Source organism: Lichenostomus cassidix, chromosome 3 (assembly GCF_008360975.1).
Source record: "Lichenostomus cassidix isolate B80296 chromosome 3, HeHo_3.0, whole genome shotgun sequence".
NCBI classification, from domain to species: Eukaryota; Metazoa; Chordata; class Aves; order Passeriformes; family Meliphagidae; genus Lichenostomus; species Lichenostomus cassidix.
The window spans coordinates 20,109,511-20,132,128 of record NC_139483.1 but is presented as its reverse complement, the minus strand read 5'-3'; the positions used below and the strand labels follow the sequence as shown (position 1 = coordinate 20,132,128).

Below are 22,618 nucleotides of genomic sequence, written 5' to 3'. Positions count from 1 at the left end.
CAACCTAAGTCAACGCTTTGCACTTCATCAAGATGATATAAAGCTGGTGTTACTACAAATAAAAAACCAAAATCCTTGTTTTATTATTTGCTTTTTAGCAGACAACCCCTTGGGTCTGACTTTCTGTTTAAGCAAGATGGCTGATCTGTCTGCCAGCCCACTGCACCACCCTGCAGCACTTATTCCACAAATGAGTTCTTCCAGACTTACCTGGTGTAGGGCTGTAGCTGTGCCACTATGTATGACCGTCTCAGAAAGGAAACATGAGATGCATCAAAGTCAAAAGCCTTTTTTCCTGTTTCACCAGGCTTGTGGATCGAGATTGTGTAATTCATAATGTCACCATTTACTTTGATGGGAGGATCCCAGGCCACCAAAATTTCACTGGAAGACCATGCCTGCAACCTAGGAGGCAACATCCCAGATGGAGCAGAGGGGTTGGTTTTTATCTGGGCTGAGGGGCTGGTCACACTGCCCTGGCTGTTATTTGCTGTGACAGTGTAGCTGTACTCCATGCCTGGCATTAGGGTGAAATCAAGATACCGAGTTTCCAGCCCTGAGTAAACAAGCACTCCATCTCTCCTTAGGTCGTAGCTTGTGATTTTACCATTGGGCTTATCTGGGAGTTTCCATGTGATTTCTATGGACTCCGAGCCCATGACCAGCAGCCTGGGAGCTTCCATATTTAATGGTGGAGCCTCCATGGTCATCACAGACTGGGACGTGCTAGAGGTGCAGCCCCCAGCAGTACAGGCGACCAACGCAAACTCATATTGTGTGTAAGGCTGCAGGTTAGAAACCAGCATGTGCAAACTTTTGCCAGGATAATACTCCTCATTGTCTGATTTCAGCATGTACTTGGTGATATCTCCATTTTGTATCTGGGGAGGTGCCCAGGATGCATTGATTTGAGTGGCACTGACAGCCCGCAGAGATGGTGGCTCCACCAAGGCAGGAGCTGCTTCCAGTGTCCGTACTGCAGCTGGCTCACTGGTGGAGCAGCCTCCCATGGTACAGGCAACCACTGCATAGCTGTACACCGTGTAGGGCAGCAAGTCCTCGTCCATGTAGCTGAGAGTAGCGGCGTCAAAGCTGAAAGGATAGAGAACATCATTCTTCAGCAGCCTGTATGACTGGAGAATGCCATTGGGCTGTGCCGGGGGCATCCAGGATATGAGCACTTTATGGGGGTTGGCTGACACCACAGACAACCTGGGGGCAGCAAGACTTTTTGGGGCAGTTTGGCTGGTCTTTGCCACTGTCCAGGAGCTGTCAGCATAGCCTGCTGTGTTCCAGGTGCGTATTTTATATTCATACCTTGTCCATGGCTGTAAGCCTTTATCATTATATGTGAATGTATTACTTTCAGTGTTATATTCTGTGAAAATGATTTTCTCTTCTTCTGTTGTTCCTCTGTGGCCTGCAACATTCTCTTCTGTGCGTCTGTGAATAACTTCATAGCGAATTATTTTTCCATTCGGATTAATTGGCTGCAACCAGCTCAGTTCAACGTTGGTGGCATTCACTGCCTGGATTATAGGTGCCATCTGGGACACTGGGGGTGCTTCATCTGTCCAGACTGGCTGGGCTGGAGAGCGAGTGCAGCCTGCTGCATTGCAGGCCTCCAGCATGAGGGAGTACAGCGTGTACGGCTCGAGGCGACGGAACAGGAACTGGCGAGATAAACCACTGTACTCCAGGTTGTCATCGCTGAAAACATTGTAGGTCTGGTGAATTTGGAGAGATAAAGAATGAAAGGCGGGCAGGGAAGGAAGAACAGAAGCCAGAATAAAAGGAAAGCAAAACAAAACAATATTTGTCAATAACCAGTAGATGAGACCCTTAATCTTTGCAATAGGGTGAGGACTATTAGGCAGTGATTCAGAAACTTACTTCCTCGCTAGTAACAAGCGGCACACAAAAAGATCATTGATACAAAAGGAATGTTTTGATCCAATTTTCATGATTTTTTCATTTTGAATGCAGTAATAAATCACTTAGTGACACTTTTCATTATATTTGATTGTTATCAAGTTTCATTGCGAAGCTCTCACAGGGCAGCAGAAAGCTTCTCACAGAGTAGCTCTAAAGAAAATCACTTAAGGAAAAAATCTTCCAAATAAACCCCTCTAGTTGCAAACCTTGCAGGTAAAGGTTTACACTCAATTGAAACCATTGAGCTAAAAGATGTCCCGAATTTCAGAACAGCATCCTGTCAAACCCAGGTTTTTTAGAAACACATTTTGGTGATGTTCAATGTACAATGAGTAAGATTATGAGCTTTCATGTGCAGCTTTCTATGCATTAAATGAACAATTTGGTTCAATGTAAATTAAAATTTACATTGAAGTCAAAGAGTAGCACAAGAATGTATATATAGTGACAAGCATAGAGAACCCACAGAGTGCCTTGTGCTTACATAGGACTTCTATCTTATTTTAAGCTATAATGCATTCAATTGAGTCTTTTTCAGCAAAAAATATTTTAATTTGATATTCAGCATTTCCCCTCTCCTTTTTAATCAAGTGAAGTGTCAAGATGAAGATTACCTTAATCACGCCATTGGGTTGAGAGGGCTCTGACCATTTCAGCAGAAGAGCCCTGCCATTTTCTTTCTTTTCCACAGTGAAGTTGCTGAGGCCACTGGGTGAAGCTTCCAAAGTGCGCACAGATGTCCAGGGGCTTGAAACCTGCCCGGCGTTGTTTACAGCTACGACATGAATATGATATGTTGTGAAAGGTTTCAATCCAAATAAATGAGCCTGATGCTTTGTTCCCTGAAGCAAGAATACAGATGTTTGAGTTAGTTAAAAAAGTAATCAGCATCTGTGGTTTATGTCACTTGGAAAATGAGGCCTCAGCTCTGGGTCACTTCTGACTGCTTTGCAGAATACTCCATCTGGTTATTAGGATTTTTTTTTGGTTATTTTTCATGACTGAGCTTCAAACAGAAATTCTTATCTTTTAAAAAAACTATCTATCATTATGGTAGAGCCTTTGGAGCTAACTCCTTGGGAGTCCTCCACAGTCTGAATCTCAGCTAGGACACAACTTGTAGTTGGCCCAGCTTTGCTTAGCAAGGATGAAGCTTCCTGGAATTGGATTCAAGCATGTAAAAACCTGTGCTAAGTGAGGGGTATCTGCCTCTAAGAAATCATATACATCTTGTGTGCAGATCTGACATTTCATAGGCATGCTATCCTGTTCTAGCTACTTGGGGTATTGCAACCCAAAAGCACCTGACACAGACCTGACACTGCTTGGGCAAGGAGAGCCTCAGCACAAACTCTGATCAAGGCAGGAGGGCGAAACAGCCATAGAATTATTTTGAACAGTCACAAAAGGCACAGTGACCAACAAAGAACAGAAGTAACATGTGCCAGTAGGAGACTCTGCAGATGTGTCTGATCAGAGGAGAGAAGAAAAAAGGAGTTCAGCTGATCACTGATGTATTTAATCTCGTTTTCAGTTGTACTTTGGCATGAATTATATAGATCTCAAGAAGGGAAGTGCACGAATTCAGTTGCCTTCATGTGGTAGAAAGAGCTGAAGTCAATTTCCCTGTGTCAGTAAGTCGTATTAAGTTGTTAAATGCTAACATTTCCAATTGTTTAATATTTAAACATTTGTTAAGCTATCAGACTCAGAAACAAATTTTAAAGAAATATTAATTTCTTTTTTTAAATATTAAAAGTTAGATCATAAATATTTAAATAGTTATTTCCTCACAACAATGAGTTAGTCTTTTAGATAAATATAGCATAGCATTTGAATGACCATTATGAATATTAAATCTGAAGATGCCACAAGTACAGATTATAAACATACTTTTCTGATAAATGATTCCTTTTTTCTGTTAAACAGGGCAAACACTAGCAAGATTAATAATGCAAAAAAGTATAATTCTTTGTTAGGAATTCCCAGTCATCACTGCCAAAAAAGCATAAGCTGAAATGCAAATAGCAATCACCTCGAACAGATTATATATAAAAAAGCTCTGGCTGCTGTGGGACATTTAGAGATATCTTTTGTCATAAGAAACATGGAAAGCATGTGGGCTATAAAGCAAAAACATATGTATATTGTCAATAGCAGCACCTGTTCAATTACAGTTTATTTCGGTATGGAGAATTTCGTTCAGCCCCTAGATGGCAATACTATCAAACACTTTTTGTAACATGAGTACTTAATGATTAACAACGTGCGTTCAGTCATCCAACATACTCAAGGCAGCCATTAAAAAAATAACAAACCTGATTTCATTATAGATTCTTTTAATAAACATTTATGGCTTAGATCCTTGAAAGTGGAAGCGTTTAAACTGCCATAGCCAAAAAACCCATACAGCCGACTGCAAAATTATGAACTGCAGGTTAAAGAACCACGTTTAAATCGAGGCTCATGCTTAGCATAAAAATCTGGCATCAGAAATTATGTTGGCACAAAACATGATTAAAATTAGCTTTACAATTGGATGTAGTCTGTATTGATAGTTTTTATGAGGACAGTTATCTATTAGGTTTTCAAAACAGAACTTTTAAAAGCCTAAAATTTACATTCCGTGGTTCGGGGGTGGGGATGGGAGGAAGGGAGCACACAGCATTAAATTACTGCCCCTGAACTGCTACACAGAGGCTCTCAGAAGGTACAAACACATTATTAAAAACATCAGACAAAAAGCAATGGCTCTGCCTTTTAATGAGCTGCACCATCGGGTGGGCTTTTGTGACAGCAATGTTACAAACCACTAGATTTCTGTTTTTAAATGGAAACCAGGCATCTTTTTCATCACCCTCTACCATTTTCCCACTAAACCCCAAGATTTAATTATTTACAATCCTCACTACACTTTGAAATGAAACAAGGATGGAGGGATTTCCTTGCCTGCAGTTCATCATGTTCTCTGGAGACTGCTAAACCATTCCTTCCAGGGATGACTTTTATCCCTGGCTCCTACAGATACTTCTTGAAAAGCAAACGGTTTACATGTATTTTTGTTTTGTTTGGTTTTGAAGTAAGCTCAGGGGATGTACTCCCAGAATACAGAGCCATGCCTTCTCCCCCTGCACTGCTGCCATTGCCAGCCGTGAATTTGCTCAGCTCAAAGGCTGATGCTGAAAAGAGGATGGATGGCAGACTTGGTGATTCATTTTAAGAATCACTTTATGTCCTCCCATGACATTTTCAGCCTAGAAATACTGTCCTGCTGGAATGGCCAAATATAAATTGCAAAATACACCTTGCAAAGGATAGCACTGTAACTTTGGCTTCAGCGGACAACAACACAGCCTTAAACAGGCGCAGGAACAAAATCATTGTCTGGAATATTCTCCCAGTCTTCCTCTGCAAAGCCATAAACTCATATATCCCATGTTTACACATGCTAACAGTTCAGATTTCATTCACCATGAAAAGAAAACTAACAAAATAAAATTTTAATGTGAACATTAAGATATCTGTAGACTGACCATGAAATCCAATGGACTACAAGCTGATGCTTTCCCTTCTCTGTCTCCAACTGTGAAGCATTCTCACCCCAGCAGTCACTAAATTAAGAATATACCAGCAAAAATTTAACTGTGTACAATCTCACATTCCTCCTCTATGGCCCTTTCATTCTTTCCATGTAAACACTACAGAAGTGTCACCTGAGGGAGGAGGCGAGGTTGTGACAAGCCACTGTGACATGATCCCACTCCGTAGCCCAGAGCCCAGCCTTTGACACAGCCCTTGTTTTTTGGCAGCCTGGTCTCCTCCCCTGGTGCAGCTCTGCAAGCACCACCACTACTCCAGGCAGGACCCCATCTTTGGTTTTGTTGTCTGAAAAGCTTCACATGCTGCCAGTGGCAGCACAAGCTGTTAACAGCAACAAATGCACTCCTCGACTAATTCCACTCTTCTAACTGTAAATTAGGATGAAAGTTATTTAAAATAAAACCTTGTTTTAACACATTTTTCAAAACATAAAACGAGAACATGAATCATGAATAATGTATCTGTCAAGATTTGCTTCAGATTGCCTTTTTTGTTTGTTTATTTTTTAATTCATGAACACAGAAGTCACTTAAAGTCTGGAAACAAATTAGCATAGTCTTTCACGCCGTTCAAAGGCAGTGGCATCCATAATGCAAGGTGCCTGCCTTCCTCCCTACCTCTCGGTCCTCCTCCCAGGCACTGGCAGGGCTGTGCAGCCTTCAAGGGTCTGATGATTTTACACTGCCTACTGTGATTGCTTTTGACTACTTGAAGTGCCCCTAAGGTGGCAACAGGGTCAAGAGGTCTTTGTAGGTTGAAAATGATCAAAAATTAGCATTGATCTGTAGCTGTCAATAATACTCTGCACGGGTGGACTCCCTGCACAAATGTTTAAACTGCATACAACTACACAACCTAGTCATCTTGGAATCTATCGATCTGATGAAGCAGCACTTTCCAGGGGTGTCGCTCTGGGCTTTTCCTCTTCTTTCAAGGCAGGCCAGCTTACCCAGTTGCCTAGGTCTCAGGGCATGAGTTCAAAACGTGACAGACACATCAGAAGATCTCTGAACCACTGAAGAGCTGCCCAACAGGCAGCTTGAGTATCTGTCCCTTCTTCAGGGGCAATCATCAAAGCTCAGCAAGTCATCACCAGTCATGTTAAGGTTAGGCTCTGATTTCTTCTCTCCCCCTGTCTTCTCGTTGTACCATAATTTCTACTTGGCGGGTATCTTTAATAGCTGAATAAAAAGCCAGTTTATTCTTTGTGTGAGCCTCTGACTAAACCCACTGGCATCAGACACTATCATGCTGCTAATTGTAATAGTGTTACAGGGATCCAAACCAGCTCTTCCCTAACCCATGAGCATAAATGATGGGAAGGCAGTCCAGTAGAACATCCCCTTGTCCAGAGGCAGAGATGGGGAACTCTCCCTGGACAAGGGAGTAGAAAGCTGACAGCCAGAACATCAATCAAACTATATTCTGATGAAAATTTTCAAATTCTCCATCAAGGAAGTCAAACAGATGCCTCCACACGTGACACAAGCGAAGGGGAATGCTTTGGAGTTTATAAAGATACTCAGTTTATCCTCACCTTTGTCATCATCCTCTCACCTGGTTCCCTGACTAATCCAGACTTTGTCATTTTCTGCAAAGCACTGGGAGCACTTCTGCCTTGACTCTGATGTTCACTCTTATTTCCCAGACTGTTCTCAGCCTCTGCCTTTGCTCTGAACATTGCACTGAGCTCATATTCACATGCAAACGCTAACTTGTCCTTTGGGCTGCCTTCCTTCTTGGGCTTATATCATGCACACTGTGTCTTTTCCATTTAAAAAATCTACTCTGTTCCTGAAGCCTTATGCTCAGATTCACAAGGATATAACTTATGGATACACAAGTAATCTATGAGTCTATTCCTCTAGCAGTGCGGACTGGAATATAAATTATTCCCATGGTAGTACTGAAAAATCTCAAAGGTTAATCAAACAGAAACCAACATGTTATTCATTTAACCAGAAATTATCTTGCCTACAGGTAACCAGAATTTCCATTTTTAAAAGAAATCGCTGTTGCACTATTTATTTTCCTCCCAATTTGTAAAAAAAATTTAGATTTTTCATTAATATTTTTTGTAAATTTCACTCTTCAAATTTTATATTTTAAGAACTTTGCATTTTATTTTAGAATTTTAAAATTGCCCTTCAACACCTATATTTAATTTTAAATAAGGATTTGCTTATTTAATATGACCCAACAGGCTTTCAATAACAGCAAAATGTGCCATGTGGGTAATAATTTTTATGGCAATAAAAATCCAAAGAAATTATAAAATAAAACTAGATAAATATTTAAACAAAATTTTAAGCTTGCAAACCCAGATACTTCCTAATTAAACCCACAATAATTTTTAAACATTTTTGCCCAGGGAAAGTTCATCCAAATTGTCTTTTGTTGAGATGAAAGGACACTCTTCCTTTCCCAGCCCTGAGATGGATCGATGCAGTCTTTTCTTCTACAGTGGCTCAGAAATAACATAGAAATTCACTGTAGTTGAGCCTGCTTTTTGATAAATGAATTTAGGAAATTTTAATTTAAAAATATATTAGAATAAATTCAGCCCACAAAGTAAAGCACATAAAAAGGCTTCTTATTAAAACATAAACATCGATTACATGATCATAATATATTCTTTCCTTGAGATTCCTGGCAAAAGTAATGCTTTCCTTTCTTTCAACTTTAAGAATGTTTTTGTAATTTATTTTTAAAACAAATGGTAGTTTTGCCATCAACACCAGAGAACACAACTTTTCTCTCCTCAGTGACCCCATGTTCTCAATATTCCTAACAGCATCATGCTTACAGCATTTTTAATAAAAATCCTAATTTGCACATCCTGTTTCACTTACCACATAACTGAATCATTTCCTGTGCTAACTGCCCTTCATGAGCTTGTAGGCTGTACTAGGAAGAAACCTTTAAAAACAGCAGTAATCTAAATTCAAAATATTCTGCAAACAACAACAATTAATACCTGATATAGAAATATTACATTGCAATTCATTTTCCTCCTTCCTGGCAGGGCATACAAGGAACAGTGAACTGCATGTAGCTGAATCTGTCTCATAGAGCTGCTGCCTATTTTCACAGCAGACAGTTTTCTTTCCTGGCACACCTGCGACCTGCTGCAGTCTCACCAGGCATCTGAATCCCCAGCTTTGACTTGAAAGCAAAGCAGCACAAAGAAAACTAAGATGCATTGCACATTAAAATGAAATCAAATAAAATCAACTTGGCCTTTGGGTAGCAGTACACTTTTAAAACACCAGCGATGCTGCACTTTTGATGGTAAAACCTTAAAGAAACCTCTTTGGGCAAAGTCAACATTGCTGTTTCAGTGAGATCTCTTCTCTTCTCTTCTCTTCTCTTCTCTTCTCTTCTCTTCTCTTCTCTTCTCCTCTCCTCTCCCTCTCCCTCTCCCTCTCCCTCTCCCTCTCCCTCTCCCTCTCCCTCTCCCTCTCCCTCTCCCTCTCCCTCTCCCCTCTTTTTTGCTTTTCTCTTCCTTTCACTTTTCTTTCACAATTATTTCTTTAAAATTCGTCAAACATCACTGAATGGCACCTTCTCAAAAACTTCCATCTGTATTTGTCTAATTTCTACTAAGAAATATTGAAACCCAAAAACCCAGATTTTTTTTCTGCATGACTAAATAAATCAAATAAACCAAAATATCAATGACATGACATTCCACTATAGACACCATCTAGAGGACGATGTCAACATGTTTTCCTAACATTAATATTTTATCTCTAACAACACTCACAAGACCTACTGTATAATAAACCATAGTTTTTCACCTTATTTTTTCCCCCATATTTTTCCACTTTAAACCATGTTTATTATTCCTCACAGTGAGAAAGTGAGGTAGAAAGAAAGAAGGAAAGAATCTGTTTTATAAATTAGATAGCTGATGGGACAGTTTCCCATAAACTTTGGTTTTAGTCAGTTCAAAGCTGGCATCACTACTTATCCCAAATGGTACTTTTTGCTTTCAATAATCATGTTGGATATGAACAACCAGACTAAGTTTCTCTTCAAAACATGATAGGTGACAGCTGAACTCCAAGAATATGTCTAACATAAGTACCACATATAGTGCTCCTGATGAGCAACGACTTTCCATCCACTATTTGTGAACATTTAGGAGTGGAGCTTCTCTCATGGATTTATTCCATACTGTCTGTAGACATGGCTAGAGAAACAAAAACCACTGCTGCTGTCAACAGCAGCTAGAGCCTAAGGGCTCAAACCTGCAAATGGTAGGGGGTACATCCTTAATATGGAGCATTAGGGGGTTAATGTTATATTTTTTCCTAATGCCATAAACCGTATTTTCCATTTGATATTTTGGCTGATGGCCAGAATGAGAACAAACAAAATCTGGACTGCCACATCACTCTACTTAGTCTCAAATCTTTTTTTTTTTTTCCCTGCTAATGTCCACAGTGGCAGGAACTTTATAAATCAATATAATGAAACCATGAATGTTTTTGTTATCCATAAAAATTGATAATTTATGTCCATGAACTTCTCAATTCAAGGGGTCTTATGGCACTCAGTTTTACTTTGCTGCAGAAAGAACGTGCTTTTGTCAAGATCAAATGTTTTGTCTTTTGGTTTCATTTGAAGTTTTATTTTCTAAGAATTCACATTGCACCTCTGTTACATTTGTGACTTCAAATACCTGTGCCGTAAGAAGCCTTCCTCATCTCCTTCCATATAACATTGTGTATGATAATGTGAGGAAAAGTAGCTCTGAACACTGTAAAATTTTTTCCATCTGATCTTAAAATGACCTGGGTGCAGTATCTCAAAGTTTCTATTTTCTGTAAAATTTGAAAAAGAGAGTTTGGCTGTAGTTTGGGTGAATGGAAAACAGAGAGGAAAGACTCATTGATTTTCCCCTATAAAAGCAATTATTTTCAATTTTTGCCTTTGCACAGCTCAACAGCCAGAACAGGGAAAGAGAAATGAAAAAAGAGTAAAAAGAGTTTGAAGAAATTCTTTAAGGGGACTTATACAAGGACAATCTGAATCTTAACACAGATTGTGGGTGAACTCCCACGTCAATTTCCTTGAAAATGCCACTGAATGTCAGTTGTGCTCCATAAAATTAAAACTTTGCAGTTATATATGACTTTTCACCATAGGATCTCACATCATGTTACAAACATTAATTAATTAAGTCTCAGGATATCCCCCTGTGTTCCTGTGTGCAGCTTCAGGAAACTATAGTTATTGGTTTAGATCCCATTTTACACAGGTACAATAGATGTGTCATATTATTGTTAAATGCAAGCTTAGTTTATTCCCTTTTCTCAATCATTCTGAGTCCTTGTCTCTCTCACCCAACACAGGCAAAAAAAGAGCAGTTCTAACTGCTGCTAAGTAGAGGAAGATAGCACAGCCTCCAGGCAATTCACAGCTTTAAATCCCTGCTTTCTGCCAACACAATGGAAAATAAAAGCAGCATTTTAAAGGAGACTAAAAGGTTCTTACTTCCTGCTTTTTTATTCCTTTTCTCTGCCCTGTACTGAACAGTCCTAGCTTTTCATTCAAACTTTGCCTGCTCTGTATGTAATCACTTCTGAGAGACATTAAAAGGTAAGCATAAACAATTTACTTGGAGCTACATTTTAAAGGCCAAAGTTTAGTCTGAGTATGTGACTGAACTTAAAATGTTACCTTTAAAATGAACTGGGTATTTAAAAAAAATGATGGACCAAAAAGTACAAACCCCTGTCTCTCCAAAAGGCTTTTCTTCACCAGGTTTTCCATTCCTTCCCTCAATGCTTTACAGCCCTACTTCCCAAAGTGAAGATACCTGCTCCCCAAGCAGAGACTGGCTGAGAGTGAAGGAAAGCATGCAGGTGACCATTTGGGAAAGCTGCAGTGCAATGATGCCAGTGTAAGCCAGGAAAAAGAGATTTGCTCTGCACCTTTTTGTACAGAGCAGTCACCATTTGCAGAAGGCCACAAGCAGACACTGTCCATGCAGGGAGAGATGCCTCCTCTCGTTTCTGTGCCGGGAGGGAAGTTCAGCCTATTTTCTGAATATTAGCAGGGGATATTGATCAGACACACATTTAGGTGTACACTTTGGGGACATATTCCTCAGCAAAGCACAGCTTCCCATCAAAACATGGACAGCTTAAGCAGAGATCTGACACCTTCCTTCCAGAACTCAACGGGATGTTCCCCCAGTTTTGGAGCAGGAGACTGCCACAGGGGATCCCTGCCCCTTCTGGTTGTATGAGCTAGTGGAGAGCCTCAATGAGTAGCCCAGAAAGCCCCCATATCACATGATGGTAAAAAAGAACCCAAATCTTGTTTTCCCATTGCAGCTGTTATGGACTGCCTTGTTGATGAAAATAACAAGGTGCAATAAAGAACAAGTTATAGATTGCTGTCCCTTAGCAGTAATGTTTTGCCATATGAAGGCTTGGAATCAACTCCACACTGAGGAAAGGCTTAAAAAGAAGACCCGAAAAAAAGAGTGGTAATAGAATTTGGTAGAGTAACTGGGAGAGAATCTGCCTTCAGGTTTAAAGTCTTGAAACCAAGTCAACCCAAGTGAACATGGATGGATGAACATCCACATCCTCCTAGGATCACATGGCTGCAATTCCCTCTACTTTAAGCTTATAGGGCTCACTGTTAGGAAGAAACTCACCCTGACACAGCATATGAATGTGTGTCTGCAGACTGCCCATTCCCATTTTCTCTGCTGTCTATAAATTCGTATACATACACAGAAAAGGAGACAGCTATGTCTGCTGCAGAGGGAACAAGGAGAGCAGCTAGCTAAGCTTCACTCTGAAACATTAATGCATAAATAACACAGTCTTTAATCACATCCTTTCATATGGTGACACATTCACTAGTCCCTCCTACTGCAAGTTGGGCTTCTCAGTGCAAAGCTCCTGCCAGAAGAGTAGAGTCTGAGCTGCTTGTGGCTTTCACCAGCAAGATGAAGTAGTTAGGGAAGAGATGAAATATGTAAATACTGAAATATTACTTGAAAACTGAAGCATAACAGTTTAGTTCGGATTCTACATTTTCCTTGGATATTTAAGTTACTTGGGGAATTAAAATAGATCACATAAGCTTAGCAAAGAACATACTGTGCTGATTTCTGAATTGAAAATGTCTTTACAGCCCATTATTGACTCCAGCATATTAAGTTGTAAATCCACTAGTTTCACTGTCTCATCTATTGATTAGCTGCATGTATGCATGTTATAAATGAGTAATCCAAAGAGAAATTACCACAATTTAGTCATTTTGGGATAGACTTGCAAATGTATTTAAGTGCTCAAATAGGAGGATAGGCACTGTGAGAGACTCACAACGTTCTCCTACATTCTGACCCAAACCTTGTGGAGCTACTGTCCTCAGATACTGCTGACACTCTGCACAGAGGGGAGGAGGTCTCTCCAAAGGGAAAATCTGATGTTTATACTGAACCTCTGTTTCGAATGGCCTGTCAGGAAAGCCTCACTCTCTCTCAGGACAGATTAGACAGACTAGCCTACATTTGCCATCCAAAGTAAGTTCATAGAGTGCACAGCTGTGATTTTTTTTCTTAAATTCACTTAAGACTTAAAGAGAAATAAAGTCAGTGACAACATTTTCAATCAGCTCACAGCAACAGACCATACAGGTCTGCTCTTTCTTTTTTCTTAAAGTGAAACAGAAAACCATTCATAGCTTCAGAAGTTAAACTGCAGCAGTTTCAAAACACTTCAAAATCAATATAAGCTTCCATTTGCCTTTTCAAGGATCCTGGATCAGGGTCTTCATAGGCAGAAGAACAAAGCTACATCAGCCAGTCTCTGCTTGGGGAGCAGGTATCTTTACGTAGGAAGTGTAAAGCATTGAGGGAAGGAATGGAAAACCTGGTGAAGAAAAGCCTTTTGAGAGGCAGGGGTTTGTATTTTTTGGTGCATCATTTTTTAAAAATATCCAGTTAATCTGAAGCAAGTATCTATTTTGTTAATACTGAAGCAAACGTCCTCCTGATTTCCATGCATGGGCCAGCATGCTGGAGATGATCTTCAGTCTGAGATGATGTTCCTCAAGTGGGGTTTAAAATTTCTATTAATGCCTTCGAGCCAAATATCAATACAGGGGCTTGTTAACACACCAATTCAAGGTATTGTGATGCTTCTATGTAGGAGCAGATAGAAGAAAAACTGCAGTATGATAAAGAGCTGTTGCAAATTTTTGTCTCAGAAATGTCCTATCTTAAAAGCCACATGTTCTAACTGTTTGTCCTCAAAGGCAGTAATCTGTTTGACATCAGGACAACTAGAGCTCAAACGGCTGTGTTACCTGGTGGAAAAAGGTGATGTTTTCTTTCCCATTTGCTCTCAGAGTCTCTATTCTGTTTTTTTTCAGACCTGGACTTTCCAGTGGCATTAAGCACAGCACTTAAATATGTCACTGTCTTAAGCTACAACTATAGCATAAATCTCATGATCTATTGGTACATCACGGGTCTAGCATTTCTAGCATAGACTAGTAATAGAGAAAATCTAAATTATCATCTGTCCTGAACCCCTGAAGAGAAAACAATAAAAAATAATTTTATTATACCATAATGACAAGAATAATACTTCATCTGGGAGAAGATGTCTTCTGACTTCTCATTAATTCTTTTTTAAAGCCCATTGAAATATAAGAGCTCTGCAAAGTTTCATTCATTTTGTTTGTGCAGAGTAAAGTTTTCTTTATAACAAAAATACAGAAAATTTATCACTGCAAGGAGTTCACTTCCCTCACTCTCTTGTAATATTAAAGGTGCATTTGCAATTCTGATCTTGTGGGACAACTGTAAACTTGATGCCTTTTTTTGCAGCCACTAGAGTAGCATCTCCACACTGAATGGAATATTTGTCTTACACTAGGAACTCTGCTCTGGATGGGAAAAAAATAACTGATACATTCAAACCTGCAGGAAATGGACTTAGAAAAATACCTGGAGCAAATTTCAGAACTAAAACAAGTCATGAACTGTGATATGCCCCAGTAGGTTAACTAGATCCTGGGACCTCTGTACCTCTTTCTGTTGTGAATATACCATTCCTCAGTGCCCTTCTGGCACACAGACAACACACTCCAGGGGTCTCTTTGAGATGGACCAAACCCCAGCAGTCACATCATCTCCACCTCAGCGTGGTGTGGGCACAGAACTGTTCAGAAGACAAACGTGCTACACAAAGGAGAAAGGAGGAACAGCCATAGATTAGCTGAAAAAAGAGAGCCACAGCTGCAAAGCCCAAGAGCTCGAGGATGTTGTGCTGCAGGTCCAGCCTTAAGTGAACATCTAAGAGGTCATCTCCCAAAGCTTTGCCTGTGTACCTACACAACCTCCAGTAACACAAAGCCTTTGTAGGACATTTCCTCACTGAAGCGGAGTCCTGCTTGTTGTAAGGACTGCCAGACCCTCAGAATATCTGGCAACTTAAACAAGTTCCTAATAAAAATCCGAAAAACGCACTTTTCTACTATACCCTCATGATGGAAATTTCTGCTTCCTACATCATCATAGTCTCTAACTGTGCTTTTAGGAAGAAAGGTTTGTGAAGGGAAAAGAAGGGAGGAAGAAACAGTTTCCATGGTTTGGGTTGTAGGAGTAAAGCAGCCTAAAGGTGCCAGAGGTGTAACAGATGATATTTGATACCCTAAAAGCCCTAACATGGCACCTACTAATAAGATAAGCAACATTTGCCTGAATCTACCAGCAACTTTGGTTGGGGTTCTTGCAGCAAGCCCTCTATTTTGTGGGTTAGAAACATCCTTTCTATGCTCATAGTTTTTCTTGGCACTCATAAAGCTGTTCAATGAGAAATCCTTTCCAAATCATCTGGCCTGTCAGATGCTGATGGAGGGACATTTGTACCCATCTCTCCCTTTAAAGACAAAGGAGATTTTCTTTAAAGAATGCTAAAGAAACAGACTTGAGAATACAATAGAGTTTTTGCAGTTAAACTATAAAATCCATCCATTGTGGGTCCTTGTGAGTAGAGTATAAATACACTTGGATGCTCCAAATGCCATTTGCCATGCATTTCTGTAAGTTTGGTCAGATAAAAAGTTCAAGGTGCTGGGAGAAATATTTGTAGTTTATGAGGGGATAAACTCATAAATTGGACTTTGTTTCCTCATAATATATATGCAAACTACTCCCACACATTGCAGATAGTTTTCAGACTACCATTCTCACAGGAGTCTGCTATTTTTTGCCTTCAGTTTCTTTGGAAACAAACCAACCAACCAGCCAACCACGAATTACTTATGTTTGAATGTTTTCATTCGTGATCGTACTGGTGCTGAGAAGCAAGAAGGACAAATATAAAGACTGTTGTGAACTTTATTGAATCTGATTAACTGTCTGGTTTGGGCTCAATTTAAATTTGTCAAGACTAAAAGTCCCCTGTCATATTTTCCCTGCTCCACACACAAATGAGATCTTCACACAATTCAGAAACCGTGCTAGGTCTGAAGACAAATACCAGAGCTGCCTGTCAGCTCCTTCACCAGCCAGCTAACTCACAATCTCCCCTCCCTCGTCTCTTTGACATTGCTCAGTTGCACTTTCAGTGTTGTCAAAATGCATTTGAACCAGCGTGAAGATCCAGCAGGAACTGGGTGCCCTTGCAAGGGTGTGGAAGTTCCTGCCTTCAGAGGGGCATGGGAATGGGAGCAGCAGCTCTGCCAGCACAGCAGACCCAGAGTGGTGTGGGCAGAGGGAGGCAGGGGTGGCAGCAGTGGGGCTCAGGACCCTTTGCTCCTTAAAATCTCCACATGGTTTAAAGCAGGAGTGGTCAAACCAAATATTCCAAATAGCATTTATCATAAACTTCTGTGATTTTTCCTCTTTGTATGGCCACCTCAGAGTTTTCCCTTTACAAACTCAGTGGCTGGACAACTGTTTTCAAAATGAAGTCTTATTGGCTAATTACTCAACTTATTTAATTACACTTTAATTTCCACCTTGTATGATGAATCATCAGAATCAGTCAGGAATGCGCCTGCTGACTGGATAACTAGTTTCATTTTGGTTTTTTGTTTTTCAGCTATTCTTAATAAACTAATTTTGAAGATTGCCAACTCTGTTAGTAAAATTTCACAGAGCTTTTGAGATTTGAAACCATTTTAATATGCTTCAATTCTCCCAACAGTCTGAAAACAACAGAAAGTCCCATTATGATCCAAAAGAATAAAAAGAATGCTGCACTTTGAAATGAGAGTCACATTTTGGATTTCTTTTTCATACCCAGTTAACTTTATATACAGCTACCATATAATGTGATAGTAAATTTATACCCCTCCATTGTCACCTGCTCAAAATGCATTGGAATATTCAGTATTTTTTTTCTGATTTTAAAGTCTCCATCAGAGCCTGTGTGAGAACTGGAATAAATAAGCAGCCACATTTTCCCATACTGGAAAAGTTCCAGAAGGGAAAGGGCTCTTGACAAAGCTAAAGGAGTTTTCAAGACACTTTCTATTTCCATACTTGTTCTTTTGTATGCTAGGTTGCCTGCCATTATGTTTATGTAATTCTGACAGTGTTCTTAATGACACACTAACAGATTGTAAAACACGCTGCTGGCATTTACTTGTTTTTTATATTTTTAAAACAATGTCCTTCATGTAACAGTAGTTAAGCGCGGCAGAAGGACATCATTAGAGCCATGGTTAAACTGTAATTTACACCATTAGGAAGGCAGGAGCAATTTTTATTGCCTGGCAATTTTCTTGCTGAAATATTTGGACCATATGGCTCAATTTGTGTAATAACCTTAATTTCAGCACCCTTCAGGTCTGCCTCCATCTCCTACGGAATGGTAAAATGCGGTTTAGCAGAAAAGGCAACTGTCTATACTTAGAGAGTTGAGATTAATAACATGTCACGTCCTGTTTTTGGTGAAGGAATTCGAACAGCAGCCAGATGGTATCTCTACAAATAACTGTCAGGGGTCTTGATCTAATCAATACAATGTATTAATACATCTCCCTTCGCTGCTTCTCGAGGGGCTAGCGTGCAACATCTGGAAAGATTGGGGGGACCGCCAAGTAGAAAGCTGATCCTTTTCAGAATCAAACTGAGCCCAATTAATTTTTCATGTATACTTGATAACTGTTTCATAATGAGCTATGCGTCTTGACGGAGTTAGGGTTGGCGGCATGAGCGGCTTGTGCTTCCTATCCCCATTCAGTCCACTCACAGAAACCAACCCATTAATCAAACTATCTGGCATAAAACTGAAATCTCAGCTCAGCAAGAGATCAATAACCATCCTTAAAAAAAAACAACAACCCACAACCAGAGCAACAACAAAGACCCCACCACAAAAAAAGGCTTTAGTGGGCAAAAATATCCAGGCATGACATTAGTAATTACTTTAAGAAAAACCAAAACTCAGAGCCATACTCACCTGACAGGCACCTACAACACAGAATTTAATATTAGCTTCCCATCAAAAAGTAACATTTAAGTCCATTAAAAATACACTGCCATTCTGCTTTCTAGATGCAGAGGCCATCTGGCCCCTATTCACCATAATTGCTATTACAGTCTCAAAAATAATATTTTTATAATGCTGTAAATTAACAGACGGACACCCATTCCCACTCCCAAAGAGCTTTCTGTTGATAAATTCATGTTTTAGCACCAGGCAGATATTAGGGTCTTGCTCCCCAATGAAAGAGGGGGCAAGATTATACATGCATTCCAGGGCTTTTTGTAAAGTCTCAAAAGAGGAGAGAGAGAGGTCACTTGGCAGACAGAAAATGGGAAACTGCAACAAGCATAGGGGAGATGAGCTTGAATGAGGCTGTGAAGCTGAGTGATGGGAAGGGATTCAAAAGGGAGCAGTAAAGAGAAAGGACAGGAGGTCAATTGAGAATACTAAACTTACCTTGCATAGGACATCCCACGGCTGTTTGATGAGAATGACTTTGGTGACTGTAGACCTGGATTAGATTCAAATGGAGTCCCCAGTGGTATGAGGCTCTATGTTATATTACCAATTCCCATGAGTCCTATGGCTTGTTTTGCTGTCTTTTTTTTTTTAAAAGGTAGGATTCTCTGTTTCTTAAAATTACCCTTTGCTTGCTAAAATTCCCCATGAAATATAAGCATGTGACATAACACTTCTCAGCCAATTTGAATAACAGACTTTATCTGTGGAGGGAAGTGGGGCTGGAGGGTGGGATGGGCGCTGGGGAGTGGCCTTTCTAATTATCAGCTGAGGAATTCCTGTATCTGTAACTGTTGGGCATGACCGTGGGGATTTTAGGAAGCTGCCCTATGACTTCACCAACAAAGAGCATTATCTTGGAGTTGCCTGATACATCCACTTAAGAATGTTGGTTAAATGTGAATTAAAATGTAGTCAAATCCAATTAAGCATTTTTAAACAGATATCTAATTTGAAAAACAGCTGTACATATCACCCAACAAATTTCTGCCTCCTCCTTCTTCATTTTTATTTTCTACTTATACATGAAAAAGCATCTGTAGCTTACTAAAATGTTGTTTTTTAAAGCTGATTTAGTGCAGTCATATAACAGGGCACAAACGGAATTATGTCCCTATATTACATCTTCCTAACAAATTATACTTAGTAGGATGAAGGTTTGTGGGTATTTCTGGTTTTTTTATTTTGTTTTTATAAATTAGAAAACATTCTGTCAATGGTGTTCTTCTACACTCCCTGGTTAGCTTGATCATATTCTCACAACAGAAATGCAAGACTTACAGAAAAAAATCACAGAGAAAAACACAAGTATAAAGCAAATATAAAAACACAGATAGAGAAGCAGCATGTGGAACATTTATGCAATCTCATTTTAGGCATCAGCCTTTAGGCTTTGTCAGGTGGTCACCTATTCTCTTACGGCGGCAGGTGCACACACAGAAAAGATTACCACTTCCAGAGTGCTGCCCACCACCATCTTTCTGTCAAAGGGAACCATCATTTAAACCTGCCAAACTGCATAATTCCATTGTGTGGGTTTAGAAAGCTGATTAATCAATGTAAATAAAATCAACCACCTTCTTTGACTGACACTTATCAGTAAAGGCACACAAGTGCACCATAGGAAGGCAGTCTCGTGTGAAAAGCTGCAGCCCAAGGATGGAAAGTGTCCATGCCTTAGATGTTCTAGACATTTCATGGTCTATAGAGGACATTTGTGCTCTTAACTAGGTTACACATCTGAAGTCAGATATTATAAATATATCTCAGAAGACCTAATTCTATATGTGTTTCACTCAACAAAAAAAGACTACATAATGGATAAAAAATGGACCTTGCACAAGAAGCCCAAGGATAAAATACACCAGATATTTCCAAATAGGTAACTAATTTATTTGTAGAACAAATTACCTATTGATCCAGGCACTGTGACCTAGTCAATCTAGAGTGTGGTTAGGCGTGGTCAGACATAACTCGATCTGTGGTTTTACTTCTGGTCCAAAAATTTTTTGAAAGACAAAATTATGTTGACTTCATGTTGCACACTGAATTAGAGGGAAAACATTAAAGAAAAAAAGAAGCAAAATAAACTTGCTTGCTGTAACCTTCACTAATTCAAATCACCAGTTGCCTGACAACGTATTAAGACCTCACAGACAAACCTTTCCTTCCTAACTCGTAAGGACTCTTTCCTTCCTGGCAGAGTTCCAGCAGGATCTAAAGCTATGTTTCTGCGGCTGTCGGAAACATCCAGGAGACAGTGAAGTGGCCTTGTTTACGGCAAGGATGGTATAAATAGAAGAGCTGAAGTCTCTCTCTTTCTCTCTCACCATTCCCCTCCAGTTCTATTACCACAGTACTTCAAATTCATCAAAGTTGTGCAACAATCCATTTCATCCTTTCTGCTCTAATTAGGCAATTCTACATGTCTGTCTTGATAGGTGGGGCTTACTGAAGCACTTAATCAGTTTCTGGAGGGGCATCATAGTGCCAATCCAAATGCTTATTTAAACAGAGCTGTAGTGCCAAATCCAGCATATTCTGCAGCAGCATGGAAACAACAGAATCTGTGAGATGCAGATTGCCTCACACACTTTTTTAAAGCAGCCTTCAATGTGAAGGAACACTTGTCCTGTACTCATCCTGTGTAAGCTTAACAGGTCTAGAGATTAAAACATAGAAAGCGTTTTATATTACTGGGCTTTCCTGGCAAATAAAACAATTAGAGCAATTCCAGTACAAGCCCTTCCTGAAACTGTGCTAACAAGGCTTTGAATCTTAAAAACTGCATTTAAATCAAACGATTCATTTGCAAACCCATCACACACACCATACACATAGTAGGTGGGGATCATTTCATTGAAATTAGAATGCAAATGTCTCTATACATGAGAGGTCACCAGTTGTTGTACGTTAAAATCTTTTCACTGTTAGGCATAATTAAAATACTCTAACAGTGGTTTCAGTAATTTAAACATTGCGGTATTGTTGTAATATTTTTCTAGGCTTCAAGAGTTCACAATTGTTTGGTCCAATCAAATCTGGGAACACTGGAGAAGTTATCACCCATCAAGGTAATTACTTTCAAGTTGAAATAATTACTCCATCAATGTTAATGGTCTTTCAACTTCAATAAAGCACTCACCTGCCGATAATCACAGCTAACCTCTTGCTCTCATGCAATTCCCTCTCTATTTAGCAGGTTATATTACAGCCGTTAGAGTGGTCACTTGTCCTGAACAGCTGCTGAATTTCACTTTGATCGTCTGTGAACCATAAAAAAATTAGTCATCTGTGTATGATTTCCCCTAACCCATAAGCCCTTGCAGAGCTAAGGAGATGATCTTTTGGCTGCATTAGGGCACTGCTGAGCAGCCATCTTGTTTCTGGTGGTGGCTACTCTCCACTCTCTAACAGCAGCACAGTAGCCTAATTAACTTTTGCCCTCCACTGCCGTTTACAGCTTTCATTCATTGCTAAGTAGCACATCTTCTGAATTTATGGCATATATGGGGATTCCTTCACTTACACTCATCCTGTGTTCTTAGGGTGCACTCCATCTCCCAGGCATCTGCAATAGGCACGTATAAAATAGTTTCCCTGGTTCCTCTCCTTGGCATAATTTTTTCTTATTCTTGTGGCTACAATCTTCATTACTTCTTCTGTAAGAAAGTTGCCCTGTAGAGCACTGCATTCTGCATTAGTGAATAGTATGTACAAGGAAGTTAATAACTATGTGATATCTCATCTCTAATGCTGCCAAATGTTCGCAGGGTCCATAGGAGGAAATAGAAGTAAAGGACCACACGTGAATGTATTAAGTATTTTTAAATGCAATGAATAGAAAGAAACTAACTCTGGATGCATGATTCCAGATATCTGTAAAAGCCTGCATAGGAGGCATGAATATATGGCAGTATTGGCCACTCAAAATTATTTCTGATATAATAGCTTTGATACAGAGTTTTTCAACAAGTAAACTTTACTTAATATTCTTCCTCAGTTTATTTATTTGCTATATATATTACTGTCTGCTTATCAAAACACAATCATGTTAACCAAAGCCTCATCCTCCTACCAAAGTCTTTATTACTGCTATTCTGCAATATGTCTACAGATTTCCCTATCATGGCACCTGCCAAGAGAAGCTTGGCCAGTGCAGTTACATACCATCTCCCCAAATAATGTAAGGGAAGCCAACATGTGTTCTCAACTGTTAGCACAGCTGCAGCCAAACCAGAGGCTTTGCTGGGGCAGTGATAGCAGCTAAGAGATGGTTTATTTTCTCACCCCAAGCTGGCATGGTTATGCTAAAAAAAGCATTTAAGGATAATTTTTGCCTGAGAGCCTCACATTGCAAAACACATTGTGAGAAGACCTGTGCTTCTGGGCAGGCACAGGAGCAAGATTTCTCAGGAATAAGACCTATGATGCTTACACCTATCTCTTACATCCTCTAGCAAGCACAATGCATTTTTATCTACACTTCACTGAGGTGAATTTAACACACTGAGACCTTGATTCTACATAATAATAATAATAATAACTGGGGGGCACTGCCCATAGCAAGCAGTTTTTCTTTTTAACCC

The 22,618-nt window shown here is 39.7% G+C and overlaps 1 protein-coding gene across 3 annotated transcripts in view; it reads right to left on the bottom strand.

Moving 5' to 3' along the window:
• The window catches only part of USH2A (usherin), a 383,112-nt gene that overhangs the window by 23,595 nt on the left and 336,899 nt on the right, over positions 1-22,618 (bottom strand). For all 3 annotated transcript variants that reach the window (XR_014850703.1, XM_085054819.1, XM_085054820.1), the window contains exons 62-63: positions 2,550-2,777; positions 211-1,727 (exon numbers count right to left, since the gene is read on the bottom strand). Coding sequence is in view for 2 of the 3 variants with exons in the window: in XM_085054819.1 (XP_084910945.1) it covers positions 211-1,727; positions 2,550-2,777 (1,745 nt within the window). In the remaining variant the exon portion in view is untranslated. The remainder of the gene's footprint in view (positions 1-210; positions 1,728-2,549; positions 2,778-22,618) is intronic.